Raw genomic sequence first — 24,243 nt, 5'->3', positions numbered from 1 at the left:
GAGAAACTCCGTAGAGTCTTTCTCGAATCAAAGTTCTATCGTTGGAAAGAATTCGAGGAGATTTTTCTCTTCGAAAGGGAGAAAGAGATCGGCCATGCCTTGAGGACTCTTTCTCGGATAAATGCCTGGGTTTGTCGCAGTTATACGATCGGAAGGGATAAGAACGATCGAATCTATAGTTTGACTTTATACGAAAGATCCTTTGTGAAAATCTTTACAAGATGCTTCTTCTTTTTATTCTTATTTTTATTCTTATTCTTATTCTTATTCTTATTCTTATTCTTATTCTTATTCTTACTTCTCTTCTTATTCTTCTTTTTTTATTCCTTATTCCTTTTCATCTTCCTTTTTTTCATCATTTATTTCTTATTCTTACTACTTGAATTTCATTCGATAGGAAGGAACGATGGAAAAACGTTGCTGATCTCTAGATATGCATCAAGAATGAAAGAGAGAGAAAGAAGAAGAAGAAGAAGAAGAAGAAGAGAGAGAGAGAGAGAGAGAGAGACAATATTTTAATGGGATTTTTCCTCAAACTGATAGCTCCTCTTTTATTTTCCGATATTTCAGCTTCCCTGTGAGACTCGCGCGATCCGGTTCGATATTATCCCGATCTGATCTCATAGTCCTCTCACATATAGTCATCAATCATAAAACACGTCTCGAAAGTGGAACAACGATCCTCCCCCTTATCCTCTTCCTCATTCTCATCCTCCTCCACCTAACCACCCACTCACCCACCAACACTCACCCTCAGGCGAAATATCGAAAGATCCTCATTGACGTTTAGTTCGACGTTCGAAAGCAGAAGTCAGAGCAACCACGGTAAAATGTCAGCGGATCAAACGAGAAGGTGAAATAGGAACGATCAAAGGAACGATTTTGAATCGAACCGAAAAACCGACCGACCGACAGGCCGACCAACCGACCAACCGACCGGCCATCCGATCGACCAACCAACCAACCAACCAACCACATACTCCAGTCACAGGAACTACCTACATCCCTAAGATTAGAAGCTTCGGCGAATCACCTTGACGAGCAAATAACTTGCCGTCGTAACTCGCGTTAGATTTCCCTCGACCTCGATCGTTTACGAGTGGCTCGTGGTTTTACTCCTATCGAATGTCCCATCGAGAAGGCAACATCAAAGCTGAAAATACTCGTCCTGTTCGATCAAATGTTCTCCATCGAAAGAAAGAGATGGAAGAGAGATGATCGTGGTTTGAGAAACTCTCTCGAAAATTTTAGACGCGTTTTGATTAAAAAAAAAAAAAAAAAAAGAAAAAAAAATACAAAAATAAAAAAAAATTAAAAAAATAAAAAGAGGATCCAAAAATTTAATGACGTCAACGAAATTCATCCCTTTCGTTTCTTTTTCTTTCTATCGTTCGTTTTAATTCTTATCATATAGATTTTACAACGACAAAATAGGTCACTCTTCTTTAATACATTTTCTCAATGAGATATAACGTCGCGTTTCTTGATTATAATTCATTATATCGTTGTGGACTTAAAAACGAGTCGGAGAATGTATTCCCTTTATGTTTAAATAGTTTATTTTTCCTTATGAAAATATACGAAACTGTGTACCGATCATTTCCACGTTTCGTTGCACGATGCACACTTATAATCGCAACTGCAATCATAAAAATGAGACGAAATTATCGCGTGAGACACGCAGCCTTTTACGCGGTGAATACAGCTTTTTAATCTATACACACACACGCACACATACACACACACACATATATATATATATGTGCATACACGTGTACATGCGTATAATATAAACACATATGCATAGGACACACGTATTAGAATAAAGGTGACTTGTCAAAATGCGACAAGCGAACTTCTGATCAAATTGACCGATCATTTTTATCATAATCTTTAACATTCTTACAGCAACGTTATAAATGATTGATTACAAATTTATCATAGGACAACATTTATACTCAGTATACTTAACGATAATGAATTGTTCAATTACGTTATTAACCGTAAAAGATATAAAATTTAGAATTATTTGAAAGTTACAACGCAAATGCAATGGCAGACGCATCGAAGACGCATAAGAGAGATGGTGAGTGAACTAGTTAACGCGAGGAAAGAAGAAGAAGAGAACTTGTCTACGTACATACGAACCGATCAGACAGATTGAAACTGTCAAACTTTCGACAGAGAGTTCAAACTTTACTGCCATGCCTTCCGGGCATTCTGTTCTCTGTCCGACACACTGTTTGCGGTATCATGTAACTCCTCTTCCTTTTTTTCTTCTTTCTTTCTTTTTCTCTCTCTCTCTCTCTCTCTATCTCTCTCTTTTCTTTTCTCTCACCAAATTCTCGATCAATCACAGAATTTTACGTTTAATCCATAAGCATTTACGTATGCGAAAATACGTATATTATTAATTGTAATTAAAGATATTAGAATGTTATAACGTTATTTATTCGAATGTTGTAAAAAAAATGTTGTATATAGAAAAACGATATATTGGTCGATGCGCATGAGGTGGAATCTATATATTAATATATACGTATGTATATTTTATATGTACATATTTCATTCGTGCGAAAATATTTTTCAAAGTTAACGATTCTCTATTGAAATCGTACATCGTGGAAATAAAAAATTTGATAGACGAATAAAAATTCCAAAGTGCACGAAAAATGCAGTATGCTTGATCGATAAGGTAGGAATCTGAAGCTCAATAAATTATTGTTTCTCGCGAATTGTGTTTTTTTTTTTTTTTTTTTTTTTTTTTTTTAAGAAACATTATTTATAAAAAAAATAGACGTGTTCGATAATTGAAGTTTTTTTTCGTTAAAATGTTATTTTATTATAGATCTAAGGATTCTTTATTCTATTAACAAAATGGATTTAAACTTTAAATATTTCCAGACAATTTTGTTTCATAAAAATCAGCTAAGATTAATGTAAAAATATAATATATAAATCGTGTCTATAAATTATAATTCGTAGTAAAATAAAATATATTATAGAATAGATAATCTGTATGTTAAGAATTATTTTCTAATATGCTAAAACGTTATTATATATTATGCTTAATACGTGAATTAATAAATCATGTAAAATTATACCATATTATACTATATATATATATATATATATTTTGGATTTATTTTTAAACGAATTAATTAAAATTTTCCGCATCGTGAAAAAAAAAGTATATATATATATATATACATAGTATAGTATAATATAGTTTTATAAAATATATATACATGTACAATATATATCTACAATTGTAAAGAATCAAAAAGCAAATTGGCGTGAAATTTGTCTGTCGTAAAAGAAGGATCAAACGGAAATAGAGATTATTTTCGCTTACGAGGTTCGAACAATCGAATTAACCCTTGATAATCGAATGCTATGTCTCTCCCCTTTTGATATTGTCTGGCGAGTCACGTAAAAGGAAGTAGGACAAAATGGGGAACAAATGGTAGTGTGGTAAGAAAGAATCTCGAAGCTCTTCTAATATCACTTCCACGAACTTTCGATATATTCTATCTGGTGATACACACGAACAAAAAAGGAACATAACAGTCGCTTCAATAATTTGTTGGGTTAGTAAAGAATAGAAAAGAACGAATCTCTTAAGCTCTTGTAAGATACTTTGAAGATAGTAGAGGGTAGATAATAAAGGATGATCTTATAAGAAGAGTTGGTATCTTCTGTAGTTGTTCTTTGCTAAATGAATCTACTAGTTGTATGTATATGCGTGTATATGTGAAACGTGACATGTATCAAAGTATGTTATACTAAGCAGGACGATTTAAGGGCAGCATGTATATGTGAGAAGGCGTTTTGCAAGAGAATTAGGTCGATCCTAGTATCCAGCATATAGACCAGTTAGCGTTCGAGGTAACGGTGCATTGGATAATTTCCCTAAGCACACGCTCGTCGAACGAGTTGATCTCGATGCGACATAATCTTCGAAATCGGTTCAATGTGTGTAGATATATGTTGGTACATACGAAAACATACAGATAGGTACATATATATATATATATATATATATATATATATATATATAGAGAGAGAGAGAGAGAGAGAGAGAGAGAAAGAGAGAGATATATGTAGATGTATCTATATATCTGTCTCTATCTATGGACGTAGATATGGACGTAGATATGGACGAAATTTAAGCGTCTCCAGAGTGGTAGGAAGATACCATTACGGTTGGGGAATCAATTAACGAGCTTTGCTCTATAATTGTTCACGATGCGTTCTGGTCAGCAAAAGTAAGGATAGCTACGAATTATAACACTATTTAGCATAATCTTATTCTAAGGAACGAATAATATTATATTCGTGTGCTTATCGTATCGTATAGTTGGCGAAATAGTTAGACAATCAATCGTCAGACAATTCTGACCAATTCATTCAAAATCAAAACCCAACGATGGGTCATAGAGAGTCGATCGATAGATACGATAGAGGGAGGATCCAATGATCAGTGAGCTATACTAGCTACTGCTTTAGAGGTTCGCGATAGCAATGCGTAAATAATTACGTTACCCTATTCCGTGGCACGTAATACGCAATGAATACCAGTGTACACCCACCGCACTAACGATATTACTGTCACGTTCATTCGACGATCTATTTAGTTTAGGACAACGATGCCCGCATTAAAATTTATCCCAATTTCCATCTATCAAACGAACCGGCTATCAATGTAAATGTCATGCTTTTATACATATGTATGCGTGTTACATACATATATAATATTAGATATATTAAATATTTATATAGAGAGTGAACAAAAAGTTCCTAGGTGGGTCAAATGTGATACCATCGTGGTATTTTCCACAATATATATATATATATATTTTTTTTTGTTTCTTTTTTTTTGGTCAAATCGTAAAACTACAAGACTAGGAGGAACTCTTTCGGTTGGCCGGACAAAAAATTCTCGAAAAAGTGTAATCGAATTGTTAAAAAAATCATCGATGAATTCTCGAACCATGTAGAAATTTTCGTTCCATTCTATATATATATATATATATATATATATATATATATATATATATATATATATTTGTTAGGTTGCATTCACAATATTCTCTATCTCGATCGTTAATTTGTCCTCAAGATAAGCTAAAGACTCGGATTACGTGTGCAGTTCTATCCGGCATGACTATACATATACGTAAACATATATAGAGAGTTATATAGAAACGTGCATGCCTAAAGCTTTATGTACAAAGTAATTACATACAAATAAAAGAAATATGTGAGAAACATTGTGAAGTAAAGAAGGAAATAAATAAATAAATAAATAAATGAAAACAAAAGACAAAAAAAAGAAAAAGAAGAAAAAGAAAAAAGATAATGAAAAGTTAACAATTAACGAACCTCTTGAACCTTCCTATGAACGATGATTTTATGCCATTGATTGTCGTCGAACCTAATTCTGGCTGGTTTGATATGTAGATCGAGTCTCCCTTTGGCCAAAGTCATCCCAACAGCGACACCACCGTCCCTAAGAGACACGGTTAGGTAATCGTCCCCCACTCCTAAAACAGAAACACCATCGAATGCATATGTGTATCTATAATATATAGGTATGTACATATTTATGTATATTATACGAGTATCGAGTCAAAATCTCCAATGGGTTCTTCCATTTTGTCAGGTTAGAAGAAAATGGAGAATGGAGAATGGCGAAGAAGAACGGAGTTGGGCGTGCTAACGGAAGATATAGGCAGGAGAGGGGATGGAAGGCGTGGGAGGATAGGAGTCGACGAGTCGGTTGCTTTTAAAGCACACGATCGTGATCGTACGCTGATTATTCCACGGATCTGTGGTTAGAGCTTACTTATAAAAGATGCAGACGGTACTTTGGGCTTAATTGCCAGTCTGCCAGCGGGAACGCATTTGCATGCGCCTAAGTTTATTCACGCGTGTATCGTCGACGTTTAACGGGAATCGTTCTAACTCTGACGAAAAAAAAAAAGAAAAAAAAAAAAAAAGAAAGAAAGAAAGAAAAAGAAAAGGAAAAAAATAAGGAAAGGAAAGGAAAGGAAAAGAAAAAATAAGATTATTTGATTTAGTACTCCCCCTCGGATAAGCTTTTTCAGTCAGGTTTGATCTGAAATAAGAAATGCGCCTGGTTGCACGTGATAGTAGACAAGACGTATAAATCCAAGATTTATAGGATAGGTATACTTGCTCGGGCGTTGAGAGATGAGTTTAAAAGTTCGCCTGAAGTATCCAAACTCCGATGTAAGAGATTATTTACGATACGTCAGAGTAGTAGGTAACCGTACAGTTCCGCTCGTATCCTCCACGTTGTATGACAACGGGTTTAAAAGTGTTACGTGTTTACGTTCACGTCAAGATCGTTTACGGTTGATTATTATATGTTTTCGTTTCTTTGCGAAGTCGATGGATATTAAAAAAAAAAAGAAAAAAAAAAAAAAAAAAAAAAAAAAAAAAAAAAAAAAAAAAAAAAAGAAATGCGAATTAAAAAGTAATCGCGTTATCTTTAAACACGCCTTTCATGATAAAATTTTTATACTTTCAAATATTACGTATCTACGTACGTATACATATAAATTTCCTATATCTATCATACATTTATTAATGCATTTACTTTTATTACCGTATTTTATTACCGTCCGTATAAATTTGCATATATATATATATATATATATATATATATATATATATATATATATAAAGGACACAGATATACATGTAAAAATATAAAATTGAGGCATCACCTCTAACTCTGATTTCTCTGAAGTTAAAATCATATAGAAGGTAGGTATATACAATCTTTTTATATTGCACCACGGGGACTCTGAATTTGTTTCGTCCATCCTATTCGACATAGTAGTCGCATTGCAGTCGGTGATCCCTAAGCTCTCGTCTTGTCGGTAGTCACGTCTCGTTCATGTCGAGAGAGAGAGAGAGAGAGAGAGAGAGAGAGGAAAAGAGAGGAAGAGAGAGGAAGAGGAAGATGGAGGGAAGGATGAAGTAAAGGAGAGAGGTTTAGCCGTGTCTTTTGCCGTTCGAAAGAGAAAACCAGCCGATTCTCTTCGCTGGAGTTCTGGGCCAAGCAAGCAGGTAGAAGGTAAAAGGTTAGCGAAGAGAGAGTTTAAGAGGTGGCCGAAGGTAGGGATGAAGAGGGAAGGGGGCATATGGGCGTGTGGTGGGGGAGTTTGTGTGGAATGAGATGGAAGGGTTGCACCTTCGCCGCAGCTGCAACTGCATCGCACGACTCGAAAGCAATATATATCGCCATGGCGGACGATACGATGCGCGTTCCGCAATGCTGTATCGCATACGGTACGAGCTTCGTTTTACTTCGCTGCGTTGCATCCGCAGTATTCTCTTTCTCTCTCTCTCTCTCTCTCTTTCTCTCTCTTTCTCTCTCTCTCTCTCTCTCTCTCTCTCTCTCTCACACTCTTTCTCTCATGGCCGCAACGCTAATTTGTTCTCAAGATAAGCTAAAGACTCGGATTACGTGCGCGGTGGCCGGCATGGTTTTGTCCAATGGTAATTGCAGCATCCTACCCATCCCATTTGTTCTTCAACTTTGTTCCCGTTGTCTGTACGTATTCATGTATGTGCATATTTATATATATATATATATATATATATATATATATATATGGTTGTGTATGTGCGTGTGTGTGTATGCATGTATATAAACAGAGCAAACATTCCAATCGAGGCGCAACTCCCTTTTGAAACTCTTTCCATATCTCTCTTTCTCTCTTTATCTCTATCTTTCATCTACTTACGCATCGATTTTTTTCTCTTTTTCTTTTCCTTTTAGCTTTTCTTTTTTTTTTTTGTTTGTTTTTTAACTACTGCCTCCTTCTCTCTCTCCCTCTCTCGCTCTCTTTTTTTTTATTTATCCTCTTCACGCGCAAGCAAACATCCTTATTTCTCTCTGTAGAAGCTTTTCCAACCAACTTTCCACGTTTTGACCCATAAAACTTCATATTAGTATGCCATCTATATCGAAAGGATATCTTTTTCATATCTGTTATATAGGATGTCTTATCGGGTGTTTTGAACCAATGAAATTTTTATATCTATCGATATATTTTCTATTTTTTCTTTCTTTCTTTCTTTTCTTTTCTTTTTCTTTTTCTTTTTTTTTTTTTAAGATGTTCTCTTTGTCGATGTTTTTATTCGAAAAAAAAAAAAAAAGACTTTCATTAATATCACAGAGATATCATTCTTATTTATATATACGTAAGCATTAAGATGACGGTCAATATGAATATAATTTCTAAGATTGTAAACGGATTTGAAAAAGAAACGAGTTATATTTTAATATATAACACGTTTATGTGAATTTTAAATTTTAATTCTCAGGACTATAACATAGAAGAGAGTCGCGCTTGTCATCGGTATTCATGTGACATCATAACTCGGAGATACGGGGAAATAGCTTTTCGACCTTCCGGAAAATACATATATAGGTATAAAAACGCATATAGAATCTTATATAACGCGAACTGTTACATACACACACACACACACACACACACACACACACACTCGTATCTACCTATTTATTCCTAAATGTCTACATAATACAATGTGTTTTTTCTTCTATGATTCTAGGCTCATAAAACACTCTATAGTATCGATCTCGATAACGTACGTCATGATAGATACGAATACACATACTATCATAAAAAAAATGCAAACTGATACACACACACACACATATGCTTATTCATATGTATTCTTAAATATATGATTCAATATACTTTTTCCTTCTTTATTTTTTCTTTTTTTCTTTTCTTTTTTTTTTCTTTTTTTTTTTTTTTATATAATTCAAAACTTACAAGACACCCTATAAGTTTCGATCTCGATACTTACATCAGAATACTTATGTATAGGATCGATAAAAACACTAACCCATCATACTTTCTTTACAAAACGTTACAACGTTACACGTCGGATCGTTGAATGTATCCGATCGAGGAAAGTAATATCGCAAAGACGATAGATAGACGATGGAGATGATGCACGCTTCGACGCGTCCCGAAGGACTCGGCCTCCTTCGAAAAACACATAGGCTTGTTTGTTTTTCCTGGATGCGCCAGTTATACGATATACCTACATGCGTACATATATGTCTTTTACATAAGCACGAAATAAGAACAGAAGAAAGACGCGGTTTATGCGTCCTGATTTTTTACGACGTCGAAACGTCAAGCAACGTCAGGTATTCTCTACGGTTTTGCTACTTCCAATCGGGAGACCTTCGACCTCCATCATTGTGATTGCATGTCAAAGATAAAAGCCAGTGTACATACGTTCTTCGATCTTTTCCTTTGTTTCTGTCCGTTTCTCTCCCTCTCTCTCTCTCTCTCTCTCTCTCTATATATATATATATATATATATTTTTTTTTGTATTTCCTTTTTCCACTAAATCCAATACTCGTGAGATTATGCGAAAAGGAAATTAGAATTACTATTCCTCACTTTGGCCACCGGATTTTAAATATGCAATGAGGAGTATTACGTTTAATATGGACGAGGTCGACGCGCTTAAAAACAGCGAAACTTAATTAACGCGTACCGCACTTTAAGAAAGAAAGATAGAAATAAAAATAGAAATAGAGAGAGAGAAAGAGAGAGAGAGAGAGAGAAAGTGTGTGTGCCTACGCATATATGTATGCTAAATTTAATGCATAATGTTGTTAACCGGTAACGTAAAGCTCGACGGAAAGATACCAATGTATTATTTAGTCTATTCGAGAAAATAGAATCGTATAGGTATATGTATATATGTATTTATGTATGTATATATATATATATATAGATATGTATGTATTTATACACCATAAATACTTACCGGAGTAAAAGAAAAGTCCATTAGGTTGTCTCGTCTTAAATTGAAGTCCTACGGATTCCTGAGTACTTAATATGGGATCCCCTTTGCTTAGATCTATCGTAAGGTATTCTGTTCCACGAAATGACGCCTCCGAGGGTACTTTGTCTGCAATCAAAAAAGAAAAATAAAAAACGTTTCTCCCTTAATCATACCGATTAAATAAATGAATATATTAATTGATTAATAATATCGTAAACATTACATAATATTCGTTATCTTAGAAATCATTACAAGTGAGAATTTGACATTGTAAAATATTATTTTTCTTTTATTTCTTTTCTTTTTTTTTTTTTTTTTTTTTTTTTCTTTTCTTCCATTAACACCAATTAATATCAGTCTTATTAGTGATACGATTTTAAATCAATATAAAATAGTTAATAGTTAATATAATATTAATATTAATAAATGATAATTATTATAAATGTTGTATATATTTGATATAAAGAAATTTGTAAATAACAAATCGAAAGAAATGGGATATGGTAGAATGTAAAAAAGAAAAAGAGAGAAAAAAAACGAAAGAAATAAAGTCGATAAGATTTTTACGTATGCATATCTACGATAATGCATTTGTTAATACATTTTTTTTAATCAATACGTATATTAACTTAACTAGTTCCATTGAGAATATTCAAGTAAAGCATAAGTTCCTAAGAACAACATGTATAACTAAGTAAGTATTTACACAGTTACTAATCGATTAATCTTTATAAATCTTTCATCGTATTTTATATATGTACGTTGGAATAAAAGCATTCTATTGATCGATTAAAAGTTCTTTCTCTAATACTATGGAATATACAAAAAAGATGTTTTAATTGGAGACATTGCATCTCGTCGCATAGAGTCTGGGTTACGTCTGGGTTGCGTCTAGATTAGAAGTAACCCTTTCCCGGACATACCTTTTTTAATACAAGCTCGTAATTTTTAATTGAGTCTTGAGACGTCTGATCTCATCTTTCTTCATGGCAAGACCCTTGAACCCATCCGCCTTAGGTAAAAAAAAAAAAAAAGAAAGTGAGAGAGAAAGAGAGAAAGGAAGATCAACGAAAGGCGAAAGAGAAAAATAAAGAGAGAGAGAGAGAGAGAGAGAGAGAGAGAGAAAGGCCTCTCTTCTCATTATTTTCCACCTAGCTATTGTTACCGTGCGAGCAAACAAAAGTGCACCTTGGCGGATGGTGCAAAAAGGCCATAAGACGTTGCTTAATGGCTTTGGCGAATAGCCAAATCGCTGCCACGAGCTTGAATGCACCGAGTTGCCGATTGAAATGTCCATTACCGCACCGCAAATCATTCACCGATTCGCTAAAGAAGTTAGTGAGATACCTTTGTGTATATATACGTACGTACACGTATACATAGTTACCATTTATATACTTTACTTTATTATCTTTTTCCTTCTTTCTTTCTTTCTTTCTTTCTTTCTTTCTTTCTTTCTTTCTTTCTTTCTTTTTTCTCTCTTCTCTTTTTTTCTTTTTTCATTTTCTCTATTTCAAGATGTCCGAAGTTCTTCTTCAATCGATTGAACCGAATTGCCACGATAAGTCTGATTCTATTTTATCGGAGATAAATTCTATTTCTTCTTAAACTGACGTCGATATCGAAAAAGAAAGAGAGAGAGAGAGAGAGAGAGAGAGAGAGAGAGGAAGTGTGTGTGTGTGTGTGTGTGTGTGTGTGCCAATCAGAGAATACAAAATAAAAGATAGATCTTTTATTATTCTCGTTAACGAACTCTCGTATCGAATTATTTTCGTACGTAAACGTAAAAAGAAAACGTAAAAAAAAAAAAAAGGAAAAAACAAAAAGTAGAAAAAGAAAATGAGAAAGAAAAAGAAGAGGAGGAAAGAGGGGATGGGGCGGGGATGAAAAAAAAAAAAGAAAATCATAAAACGCGTCGAGAATAAAGGGAAGCAATACAATAGGCAATCGGGGTAGAAGGTTAAAGAGAAAGAAGGTATTTTCACGGATGATGCAAAGCTTTCAGCTAAACAACGTTTCTTCGCTTTTGACTGAGAGACGGTAATTGCATGCGCAGCCACGCGTAGAAGCTTTCCTACCTTGAAATAGAACATCGTGTGTACTCGTCATTAAACACTTGAAAGGTTAAAGTAGCTGTGATCCTTTTTTTACCTTCCTCTTTTTACCTCCCCCAATTCTTTTTGCTATTTCGACGCAAGTAATTCTCTCCCTCCTACTCTCTCACACTTACTCCAACCCTCTCACCCTCTCTATTAATCTATCTATCTATCTATCTATCTATCTCTTTCATTTTCCGTTCTCTTTCTCTCTCTCTCTCTCTCTCTTTCTCTCTCTTTGAAATTAATTATATTATAATAACATATAAAGAGAGAGAGAGAGAGAGAGAGAGAGAGAAAGAATTTTCTCTTTTTTCCCTCGGGATTGTAATCGAGATGTCGGGAAAAATAAAGTGAAAAACGTCAGAGCCGGAAAAGAGGCATCCACTGCGGCACGAATTTCGAGCAGTGAGTATGAAAGAAAGTTTTCCTAACGTAGGCGGAATTGAGAGGAGGCTGACGAATAACGAGATGATGATGGTGTGGGATGGAGGATGTAGGGAGAGTTAAGGGAGGAAGGGATAAGGAGGGCGAGATTGGTACGGAACTGTGTGATGGTTACAGCGACGAGAAGAGTTGAAGAGGTGATAGTAGTGAGGTGTTGGGAGAAGGTTGTGGGTGGATGAGGAAGGAAGAGCGAGCGTATGAGCGAGTGATGATAGTAGGGAGGGTAAGGTGGGGATATATCTCCCTGTGAGGGGAATTGAAGCTTTCGCCAAAATTCACGTAACGACGTAGACTGCGTTACGTTAGCGTAGTTTGCGTTAACACTATTCTCCAGTCACGGTACCGCAGCTCGGTACGAGATACGTCCGGAGGAAGGCTGCTAAAGCTTTTCAGAAGTGCAGCAGCACGATATTCGACTTGGTACAAGGGGTATAGTGGTGGGAGAAAGAGAGAAAGAAAGAGAGAGAGAGAGAGTAAGAGAGAGAGAGAGAGAGGTAGATATAGGGAAGAGAGAACGCGAGAAATTGAGGAAAGACCGGTAAGTAGGGCGAAGATGTACAGTGAAAGAGAGGAGAAGAGAGAGAGAGAGAGAGAGAGAGAGGGAGAGAGAAAGAGAATGAGTGAGTGAGTTAGAGGAAGAAGGATAAAACGATGTTAATGCCCGCCTGCCGACGACTAATTGTGAGCCACGCAACTATAGTTCCACCGACGCGACGACGCCCTGAATTATGAAAAAACTTGGGAGCATCGTTCCGCGAGAGAGCTCCCAAGCTCTTTTCTAAAAAAGAGAATGTGAGGAAAGAGTGTATATATCCATGAATGTGTGTGTGTGTGTGTGTGTGTGTGTATGTGAGTGAGAAAGAGAGAGAGTGGGAGAAAGAAGTTGTGTCAATGTACGACCTTTTAAACCCTTTTATTTTTCTTCTCTCTCTCTCTCTCTCTCTCTCTCTCTCTCTCGTTTTTTATTTGAATAAAATAAATCTTAGAATATGATCTTGTCGTGACGTTTTTTAGTAAACGTTTCTCTATCCCTGTCCTCCTTCTCCTCCTCCTCCTTTTCCATCTCTTTCTCCTTCTCCTTCTCCTTCTCCTTCTCCTTTTCTCTTTCTCTTTCACTTTAGTCTTTATTAATGTCACGAGGAAAATGACATCGTAGAAATGTTGTAATATGTTCTCCAATAATGATCCTTCCCCAACATGACCCAGTAATTACCATAAACTCTTGAAACTTGTGATAGTTAGGGAGATGTTAAGACATAACATATTCGGTTAGTTTCGACCCATTTCTTTCGTCGGTCATTTCTAATCATAATTTTCCAACACTTTATATCAAATCGTACAGCATAGTTAAATGATAAAGAAAATTAATCGTATCAATTAATTTTTTTTCCAATATTAAAAACAATTTTGAAATTTATCAGAATGATTTAAATAATCACATGATTAATATTAATTAATTGTCTTTCGATCATTATTACGTTGTCAGTAATACTAATTTCTTCTTTTTTTCCTTCTTCTTTTTCTTCTTGTCGAGAAGAAATCTTCAGGGAAGGACTCTGACAGATCGTAGTTTTACACCTGGCGTTCTCTCACGATCAATCGCGTCCGCACACACCTCGTTTTATCGTAAATCTCTTCTCTAAACTCACACATTCTTATATACATGTATTATATATATATATATATATATATATATATATATATATCGAAGAAAGACAATGACCTGACAAACTCGATGGCTTTCCAAGTCCGTAATGCCTGTTTCTCTTTCTTTCTCTCTCTCTCTCTCTCTGTCTCTCTCTCTCTCTTTCTATCTCGATAGATACTCATTTTACACATATCATATTATATTACCCTTTTCCTTATTCAAGATGAACAGTTTTGTTGTTTCTTTTTCTCCATTTTTTAGTTTTGTTAACTCATACATATTTTCAACTCGTCTATCATTGTTATAAAGTTTCGTATACAATATCTACCTACCGATCTCCATCATGTGACCCATCTGTACGTGCATGCATGCATGCATGCACATACGAGGAGAGTTTCTACCTTATTAAAATTCTAAACAACCATCCGCTCTAAAATCGATCGAATCATATTAGAACGAACAAGTCCGATTTAATTAATAAGACCGACACACGTTCGAAAATATCGACTTTCGAAACGGTGGATTTTTCGACCAGGAATCTCTTTTTTATTAAGGTAGAAAATAACTAGGTCATTGGCGATAAACGAGAAAGAGAGAGAGAGAGAGAGAGGAAGAGAGAGAGAGAGAGAGAGAGAGAGAGAGAGAGTGAGAGAAAGGGAGAGAGAGAAAGAGTATCAGTGCCACGGAAAATCTTTTTAATAAATTCCGTCGGCTCAACGGGACGATAAAAGCGGCATTAACGCTGTCGTTCGATCTCGTCTCTACTATCCTATCCTTCTGAACACTCAATCCCCCCTCTCCAACACACTGCATCACTTCCACCCCTCCTAACCCTCCCAACCTTTCTCAACTCGTTGTTCCACCCTTCTCTCTCTCCTGCATCCCTCTTACTCTCCCATTCCCCTTCACGCTGCTCGCGCAGTAGTCCATGCAGGATTAGCCGAGTAATCTCCCGAAGAGCCTTCGGGACAAGAGTAACGAGGTCCCGCGGGAAACGAAGATCTTTTCTCATCTTGAAAACTGCGTCTTTTCTCGTATCGTTCTTCCGTTTTCCCTTCAGTTTCCTACTCGTCTCACTACTCTTTTCTTCGTTCTCCTTTATTTCTCTCCTTGTCCTCCTCCTTCTCCACCTCCTTCTGCTCCTCCACCTCTACCTTCTCCTCCTCCTCCTCCTCCACCTCCTCCTTCTTGTTCTTCTTCTTTTTCTTCCTCTTCGTCCTCCTCTTTTTCGTCTTCTTCTTTTTGGACTATGCGTTTTTTTTTCTTCTTTTTTAACTCTCTTCTCCTTTTATTTCTACTCTTCTACTGCGATACATTCCGATCGAGTTCTCTCTGGTGGATCTCGATTTATCTTGAATCGTGTCCGAGATATACAGATCGAATCTAGTCGATTTTCGAACTAATGATTTTTTATTTCTTTTTTCTTTTTTTTGTATATATATATATATATCTTTTTCTATCTCTCGCTTTTATTCTCTCTCTCTCTCTCTCTCTTTGTTCTTATTACATTTCTCTTCTTATCTTGAAACACGACATCTTGATATTTGCATCATTTACGATACCGTGTACAATTTCGAAATCAAACAAATCTGTATATAAATACAAAATATAAATACAATATATACAGGGGATCTTTTAAACTTTGTTTTTATTCATGTTTCGGAATTTATGTTTCGCCGGAGTAAAAGTTTCGCGTTACATAATATTTCTGTATATAAAACGCAAAAGGATAATTGGATCGATATCTACCAGTTGATTTATTCGTCTGGATATTGCTATTTAATATTGCTATAAGATATTTTATATACGAAAATATAATAGAATTAATTATAATCAATAAAACGAAATGTCCTTCGATACGTGTTAATTTTATAACAATTTGTATAAATAGAATAATTGACGTGGCAAATTTTGTTTGACTTTTATATTTTATTATTCATACATCATAATAATTTCTCTTAAACATTTTCTATTCCCTTTTTTTCTTTATCTCTTTTTATTTTCTTATAAAATAATTGTTTTCTAGTTTTACTTATTTCTCGATTTGTTAAAAAAAAAAAAAAAGTAATCTTTACAATTTGTTTGACGTTCAGCCTTTACGATATTCGTCGGCATTTTTGAACGGCATCTATCAGATCAGAAAACGTAGTAACGATATCGAACCCGCGGCAGGAAATAGCTGAGGACACAGCCCGTATCGAAAAAACGATATTTTTTCTTTAGACCAACCTAATGCCCTACGTCGTTGCCAGCTCGAAACTAGGAAAGGTAGGAACCAACGAATAGGATCTTTCGTTGCGAACTCGATAAGGCTTTCAACGCTAGCACCCGTATAGTATATATCTGCTAACGAGCACCTACATACTTTTCCTCTTCTCTCCTTCTTGAATCATAATTTATGCTTCAACGAATTTATAGGAATATCGAAAAAACGATTTTCGAGTAGATAAGATAGACGTAAGTAAGTACTTAAATACACACAAACAGACACACACACACACACACATATATATATATATATATATATATATATATAAAACTTTGTTACTATATAGAAAATGAATTATTGTTCTTCCCTGTGTTATAATAAACGTTAAACCCAAAAGGTTTCCTTTATTAAAATTATAATTGAAATTATAATTATAGACTTACCATCGACTTACATCGCCTCGTTTATTATTTATAATCGAAGTTACAAGAATAAATTAGTTGGTAAAGAAAAAAAAAAAAAAAAAAAAAAAAAAAAAAAAAAAAAGAAAGAAAGAATGAATGAATGAATGGATGAATGAAAAAATGAAAAAAATGAAAAAAATGAAAGAATAAAAGTAGCAAACTAAAGAGGACACGATGAATATATAAAAAGTATCATTATACATTTTATACGCATTTTTATACGCATGTGTATGTATATGCTTCTCGACATTATGCAATCTTTTTTCTCCCATACGAAGATATTTCTTCATCCAATGAAAGCGGTTTACGAGCAATTTAAAGTTAGGCAAGTCGACATGTCGTATACTAAACATGTCAGGCGAGATCTCGCCTTGAGAAACTCTTGTTTCCTTTTGTTAAAATCTGTTGAAATAAACTATCAAAAAATTTGACACCGTTCGTCGTTTTCCTATGCGGTAACAATATTTACATTTTTATAGAGTTTCATATTTTTTTTTTTTTTATTTTTTTGTTTGTATTTTTTTTTTGTTTTCATATAATAAAGTTTATTAATAAAAAAAGAAATGTGAAAATCTCTCTTCGTCAGTTCTCACGTGTATTACATTACATATAACATTATTACTTGACGATTGCGATAGGATTACACTCGAAATGATTCGTTTCAATTTTGATCAGTATATCATTTCGAATATTCACGCATAATTCATACATGTCTTCGTTCAATTCTTAAAATTCCATTCTATATTTTACTCGGGATAATCGCACTTCCAAATCCTTCCCCCCTCCCCCGGCCCCCATTGCGCCTTCGATCGTTGTGAAATAATTTAGCCATAATTCTCGCTCGATTAAAGTGTGATCTTGAATATTGGCTTCTTTCGTGATAAAAGTTGAAACAAATAAAAGGTACGTTAAATCGAAGTACATACCTCGGCCATTTCTTTACTCTTTGCAACGAAACATACTGTAATAAAAAAACACCGAGAATACCTAGTTCAGTTCGTCACTGGTAGTTTCTATGGAACGTTGTCGTTGTCGTGCACGTCGACGTGATGCAATATACATGCTAATATGATACCTCAAACTCGACCTCGAGATGGAGACCTTTGGAAAATGTTGATCGACCATGTGTGTGTCCCTTTCTATCTATTTCTGTCTTTCTCTCTCTCTCTCTCTCTCTCTCTCTCTCTCTCTGTCTCTCTGTCTCTCTCTCTCTGTCTCTCCTCATCCTTTCTTCTTTGATTCATCGTCGAACTTGTATCAACCCTTTTAGGGACGAAGTTCGATGAAATTCGATCGAAGACAAAAAGAAACGGAAAAGTTCTCGTAAAGACTGATTTACGAAAGACTGCTAACTCTCCATCATCCAATTCCCTGATTCCCTATTATTCACTGATTAGTTTCTCCCTATTCCACGTTTCGAATAATCTATTTGATTCGATCGCCGTATTGGATCACAGGCGAATGGCTATGAGTGTCGATAACATGACTATCGGCGTGAACTCGAGCGTGCAAATCGTCCTGATAAAAGCTTAGAGATGACAGAATTCCAAACAATTCCGAGCTTGATCATTACAGCCTTTTTTGAAGCGTGAACGCAAAAAAAAAAAAACGCGCGTCTATGTCCGAAATAATGACAGAGAGAGAAAGAGAGAAAAAGAGAGAGAGAGAGGGGGGGGGGGGAGAGGGAATCCATCGGTACTCTTTAAAAAAGAAAAAAAAAAAAAACAAAAAATATTTATTTACGTGGATGAGATAAAAATATTCCCTAAATGCATACATACATATATTACATGTATATAAATATCTATTTACGGATATATAAATAGAGAAATATAAATATAATTACATATCCATAAATATAAAGATGGATATATTGATAATATATACATCAAATGAGAGAGAGAGAGAGAGAGAGAGAGAGAGAGAGAGAGAGAGAGAGAGAGAGAGAGAGAGAGAGAGAGAATAAATATACAAATCTATTTATACATAGATCTGTATATAATATCGGGGTGCGATTTAAATATATATATATATATATATATATATATATATATATATATGGATGATACGAACGTGTGTATGCAAACTGCATCAATATATCCACTAAAGGAAAAATTGTCAGAAGGATTGGCAGCCGATGTAACCGCCAATATTATTTTCGATCACGTAGAAATCACATGGTGAGTCACCTCACTAAAACCTATCAACACCATTGGACTATCTAAAAAATCATTACCTAGCATTTTTCCAACCCTTCGTGATATTTCGATTTCACGACAACGTTTTATCTAACTGTCGCACTGTCGTTCAATTTTATTTTTATCAATCAAGATTATCGTTTGGGAAACGTTTCCTCTCGTTTCATTTATTTTGATCGTTTCTTCTTTGTTAAAATAAATAATATTATATAGTATTATATATGTGTATGTATATGTGTGTCTGTGTGTGTATATGTTTATTTATATATATATATATATTCTTTACGTATAAATCTTACTCGACGATTATCATTTCTATTCGAAGATATTCATGATCGACAGATGGTAAACTTTAACAAGAAGTGGATCCGATAGAATGGGAAATAACGTGTCGAGTTAGCAAAGTGACGTTTAGTGCCATGTTTCACGCTAGAATCGAACTAAACGTACCGCGCAAAACCAAATGGAATGGGAAACATCGATTTAAACGTGAGCAACCGATCAGAAATCCGCGATATCAACGACTGGTTTATACATCAGCGGTGTTTACTCGCTAATTTGCACGTGACTTTACAAGAGGGAAGAGAAAGAGAAAGAGAAAGAGAAATAGAAATAGAAATAGAAACAGAAACAGAGAGAGAGAGAGAGAGAGACAAATAGAATTATACAACCATTAATCGAGATCATGTAAGATAAATATAGTAGGATATGTATTAGCAATAATAATTATAATAATAATAATAATAATAATAATAATAATAATAATAATAATAATAATAATAATAATAATAATAATGTTATATCCATAATTTTTGCAAAGATACAATATAATTATATAATAATATAATTTTATAATACATGAAAAGTTAAGATAAATGAATGAAGGAATGACGCCATAAAAAAAATAAAATATATATATATATATATATTCAAGTAATCAGTGATATTTATATACTCGTACAAATACCCATTCGGATTTTGTGTAAAAATTTTTCAATAAATCGAGAATCTTTTACTGATTGAGCGCATGCAATCGAAACTTTAGAGAATTCACAGAACGACCAAGTACGTTCGGCGTTCACCTTAATAAAGGGACAAAATTCATTAGAGCTTACGTTTAATCGCTATTCGAAGGATCGATCGCGCGGTTATTCGGCATTCGGATAATGGAGCTTCCGTCGTGTTCGGACCGAATTCCTATCGCGGCTTTAAACTCCGTACATTCGGAGTTTCGAAGGTTTAGCTTAGCCATTCGGCAATCGCAATGTATTCAGAGTGCAACGAACCTATGAACTTGGAATCCGCGAAGTAAGTTCGAGCTAAGCGATAAATACGAGCTCTCCTTCCTCTATCTCTCTCTCTCTCTTTCTCTTTCTCTCTCTCGATTTTGCATCGACGTGTACTTCGTCGTACGCCGTTTACCAAAGTCCAGCAACGTCTAAATTAAAAGCTATGTACACTCTCTTTCTAAGCTTTTAGCGCGCTACTCTCCATTTTCTAAAGGATGAAACCCAAATGAAAATGTTCCTCGGAGCTGTTTACTACCTAAAGCATTACCTACCTATAATGATTTGGTCTTCTCTTTTTTTCTCTTTTTTCTTTCGTTCGTTTGTTTCTTTTCTCTTGTTTTTTTTTTTTTTTTTCGTTTATTTGTTTGTTTGCTTGTTCGTTCGTTCGTTCGTTCGTTTGTTTCTGGTAATATTTCTCTCTCTCTTTTTCTTTTTTTTTTTTTTTTTTTTCATATCAAACAAATACGTAGTACTCTTTTATTTATCAAATAAGACGATCTTGTTTTAATAACATCGGTGAAAACGATTTATTTATTTCGCCGTGTATATGTATATATATATATATATATATATATATATATATATATATAAACTGAGTTACGATATTATTGGCGAAAAATCATATTTCTACCTTTAATATACATATTACGTATCAATGAGAAATAATACGGGAAGGGGTAGGGGGGGTGGAGGGATGATATCCATACATACGTATAAAGATAGAGATAACTGTGATATCGGATAATTGATAAGACTCACTGTAATCCCAGTAATCGGCCGCACCCGCCGTAGGCAGCACCGTACTCCATGCTTCTATGCGAAAACAGAAAAAGGGAAAGGAGGAAAGTAAAAAAACTGAACCATGCTTGTTTCATTGACCAAAAAAAAAATATATATATATATATATATATATATATATATATATAAATATGTGTATATACATATGAAATATGAAATGTAAAGATGTTTTAGTAAAATTAATGTGTATACAACTATGTAAATAAATGAGATTCTGTATGTCCCCTCTGTCTGTCCGTTTGTCTGTTTATCTGTCTGTCTGTTCTTAATACATTTCTCGTTGTTTGAAAGTCGACTTTTTTAAAGTCATGAGAATGAAAGAAACAAAGAGTGAGAACGAGAAAAAAGGGAGAAAGAAAAAGAGAGAAAGAGAAAAATAGAGACACGCATAGGCAAACAGAAAAAGAAAGAGACAAGCGAAAAGAACATCTCATGTTGCACGCATAAACACGAGATAAAGAGAAAGAGATAAAGAGAGAGAGAGAGAGAGAGAGAGAGAAGAGAGACAAAGAAACACACACGGAAAGCTAGAAAGAGAGAAAGAGAAAAAGAGTAAGGGGAAAAATCGTATGTATATAAATACATTCCACAAAACGTGAAACGTTTATATAATTCTAAAGCTGTAAGAAAAAACTTATTTATTATATATGAATGTATATACGTAGAAAGAGAGAGATAGAGAAAGAGAGATAGGTAGGAGGATGAGTGGGGTAAAGTGAGGTAACGCAAAATATACTCTGGGGATAACGAAGGACGCGTAACTATTTGTTTGAAAATTAACTTGCTCTGTGATATGAGGGAAGAGATAAGAGAAGAAGAAGAAGAAGAAGAAGAAGAAGAAGAAAGAGATTAGATATACGAAGAACATATCTCGTATTCTCGCGATACGATACTACGAAATAGAGAAATAGAGAAATGCATAACATAGATAGAAATGTTGCTAAATAATGGTTCTAAACGTACCTGAATACATCAAAAGTGGTATAAACGGGGAGAACGTAGATAATAATGTACGATAGGATCGAGAGATAACGACAAATTGTTCGATTGTACATTCCTTTTCCTTCGTAGTATATATACATATATATATATATATATATATATATATATATACTTACATACATATATATATATATATATATATATATATATATATATATATATACAATATTAGTGTGTATATATACATAGGTATCTATAGGCAAGTAACATCCATATATAATCGTTTCCGAGAGACTTGGAACGATTTTCTCGGTAAGCTTTCCAAGGGAAACGATCGAGTTATCGCATATATGCGTTTCGCGCGAAAACAATAATCTCATATCGTGCAGGAAAGCCGAGCGGCAACCAAGCCGCAACCCTCTCGAGCGTAAAGCCAACTACCACCCTTCATGCATTTCTCACTGCACTTTTTATGCTCTTTCCCTCTTTCTCTCTCCCTCTCTGTTTCTCTTTCTCTCTTTCTCTCTTGTTCTCTTTCTTTCTTTTTATCTCCCTCTCTTTTTCTCTTAATTCATCTAGGGATGGATTTTCACAGGATTTTTTTCCCTATTCGTACTCATCGTTAAAGGGGATGTTAACTACGTTAAACGTGTTAGGAAACTCGACTTCGAATTAGAGAAAGAGAGACAGAGAAAGAGAGACAGAGGAAGAGAGAGAGAGAGAGAGAAAGAAAAAACATAGGAGACAGAAAAAGAAAGAAAGAGTGTTATGGAAGAGTGTATATAATAACATATACATGTTATATATATATGTATATATTTAAACATAGATAGATATATGTGTATATGTGTGTTTGTGTACATATTAACATATACATTCATTCCATATGAGATGAAAAAGGAAGGTAATAAAAACGTTGATGCGTTCATCGCCAACACGAAATTACATCGCCCGACGAAATTTATTCGTATCCAGCAACTCTCCCTTCGTTCCTAACGGATGAACTCGTGGGTTTTTTTCGTAATGAAAACTAAATCCTAAAGATAGTAGTAAAATTCTGTTTGTAAGTAAATTGAAGGTAAGTATATATGCATGCAGGTTGGAATATAAATTTTATGAAGGATATATGAAAATCAAATTTTTCTTCATCGTCCTATGGAACTTTTCTCTATCTTCTTTTCTTTCCCCCCTTTTTTTTTTCTTTTTCCTATTCTTTCCTTCTTTTTTTTTCCTTTTCGCTTTCCTCTCTTCCTTCCTTCCTTCGTTTCTTCCTTTCATCTTTCTTTCTTTCTTTCTTTTATTTTCTTTAAAATCATTTTTAATAACCATTATTTTCACCACTACTACATGCAATTGTCCGACTTATTATATCCTTTATCAGTGGTTGTAGTATCCCCATAAATTCTATTATCATTTGGTCAAATCATTATCCGAGAATTATATTCATCGCTACGGGCCTCTTTTCATACGTTAAGAAGTAATAATAACCCAGTTTTTGCTTTTCCCTATTTCTACACGAATATATTATTCTCTCTTTTTAATTTAAAATAATAATAAGGCTCTTTGGTCTATTTCAATGTGAATATACTACTTCGTAACGTTCAAATGTAAATCCAATTTGTATATATCCACGAGTCTGTGTATGTGTGTGTGTGTATGTGTGTGTGTGTGTATGTATCTGTATGTTATGTATTGGCATTAACTATGTAAGTTAACATTGTAATATCAAAAATCTTGATCTTATCGATTAAAATTAAAATATATTCAAAATATTGATATTATTTATTTTATTATTTAGAAAAAGTATTTCATTTCTTCTAATTCAGTTCTATATCTATGATTTCCATTAATAACTCTACTATGATTAATAACTCTACATAATGTATTAATATAATGTAATAGATATATCAAAAAAAGAAAAAGAAAAAAATGATAAAAATATGATGGAACAAACAAAAATAAAGAAAATATTGCTATTGGTAACTACTATATTATCGGTTCTCACTTTATACACATACACACACAGACACATACACATAACTTTCTACTTTCTTTTTGAATGGCGGATAGCAAAATCGTTTCGCGAAGTAAACAGAAGAAAAGGATGGATTGGAAAGTTTCGCGAGTCGCATGTTGGTCGTAAGCACGAACGAGTGAAATGGGTCACCAATGAACTCTCACGAGGGTGGGAGTAAAAAGACAAGGGTGGTAGGTAACCGAGGCCGTTGTAACGCGAAGGCCGATGCTCGCATTCCACATTTGCTTCGTGTCGTCC

At 34.3% G+C, this 24,243-nt stretch overlaps 1 protein-coding gene across 17 annotated transcripts in view; it reads right to left on the bottom strand.

Moving 5' to 3' along the window:
• LOC124951551 (neurexin-3b) overlaps nucleotides 1-24,243 on the bottom strand; it is a 258,641-nt gene that overhangs the window by 130,244 nt on the left and 104,154 nt on the right. For 15 of the 17 annotated variants that reach the window (XR_007101632.1, XM_047500099.1, XM_047500100.1 and 12 more), the window contains 3 exons: nucleotides 20,988-21,041; nucleotides 9,860-10,003; nucleotides 5,386-5,546 (listed from right to left, as the gene is read on the bottom strand). Coding sequence is in view for 16 of the 17 variants with exons in the window: in XM_047500099.1 (XP_047356055.1) it covers nucleotides 5,386-5,546; nucleotides 9,860-10,003; nucleotides 20,988-21,041 (359 nt within the window). In the remaining variant the exon portion in view is untranslated. The remainder of the gene's footprint in view (nucleotides 1-5,385; nucleotides 5,547-9,859; nucleotides 10,004-20,987; nucleotides 21,042-24,243) is intronic. The other 2 variants (XM_047500102.1, XM_047500109.1) reach the window with 2 other exon arrangements.

The sequence above is a fragment of the Vespa velutina genome, chromosome 9, assembly GCF_912470025.1.
Source record: "Vespa velutina chromosome 9, iVesVel2.1, whole genome shotgun sequence".
NCBI classification, from domain to species: domain Eukaryota; kingdom Metazoa; phylum Arthropoda; class Insecta; order Hymenoptera; family Vespidae; genus Vespa; species Vespa velutina.
Note: the sequence above shows the minus strand (reverse complement) of the source record. Positions and strands in the feature narration are given on the sequence as shown.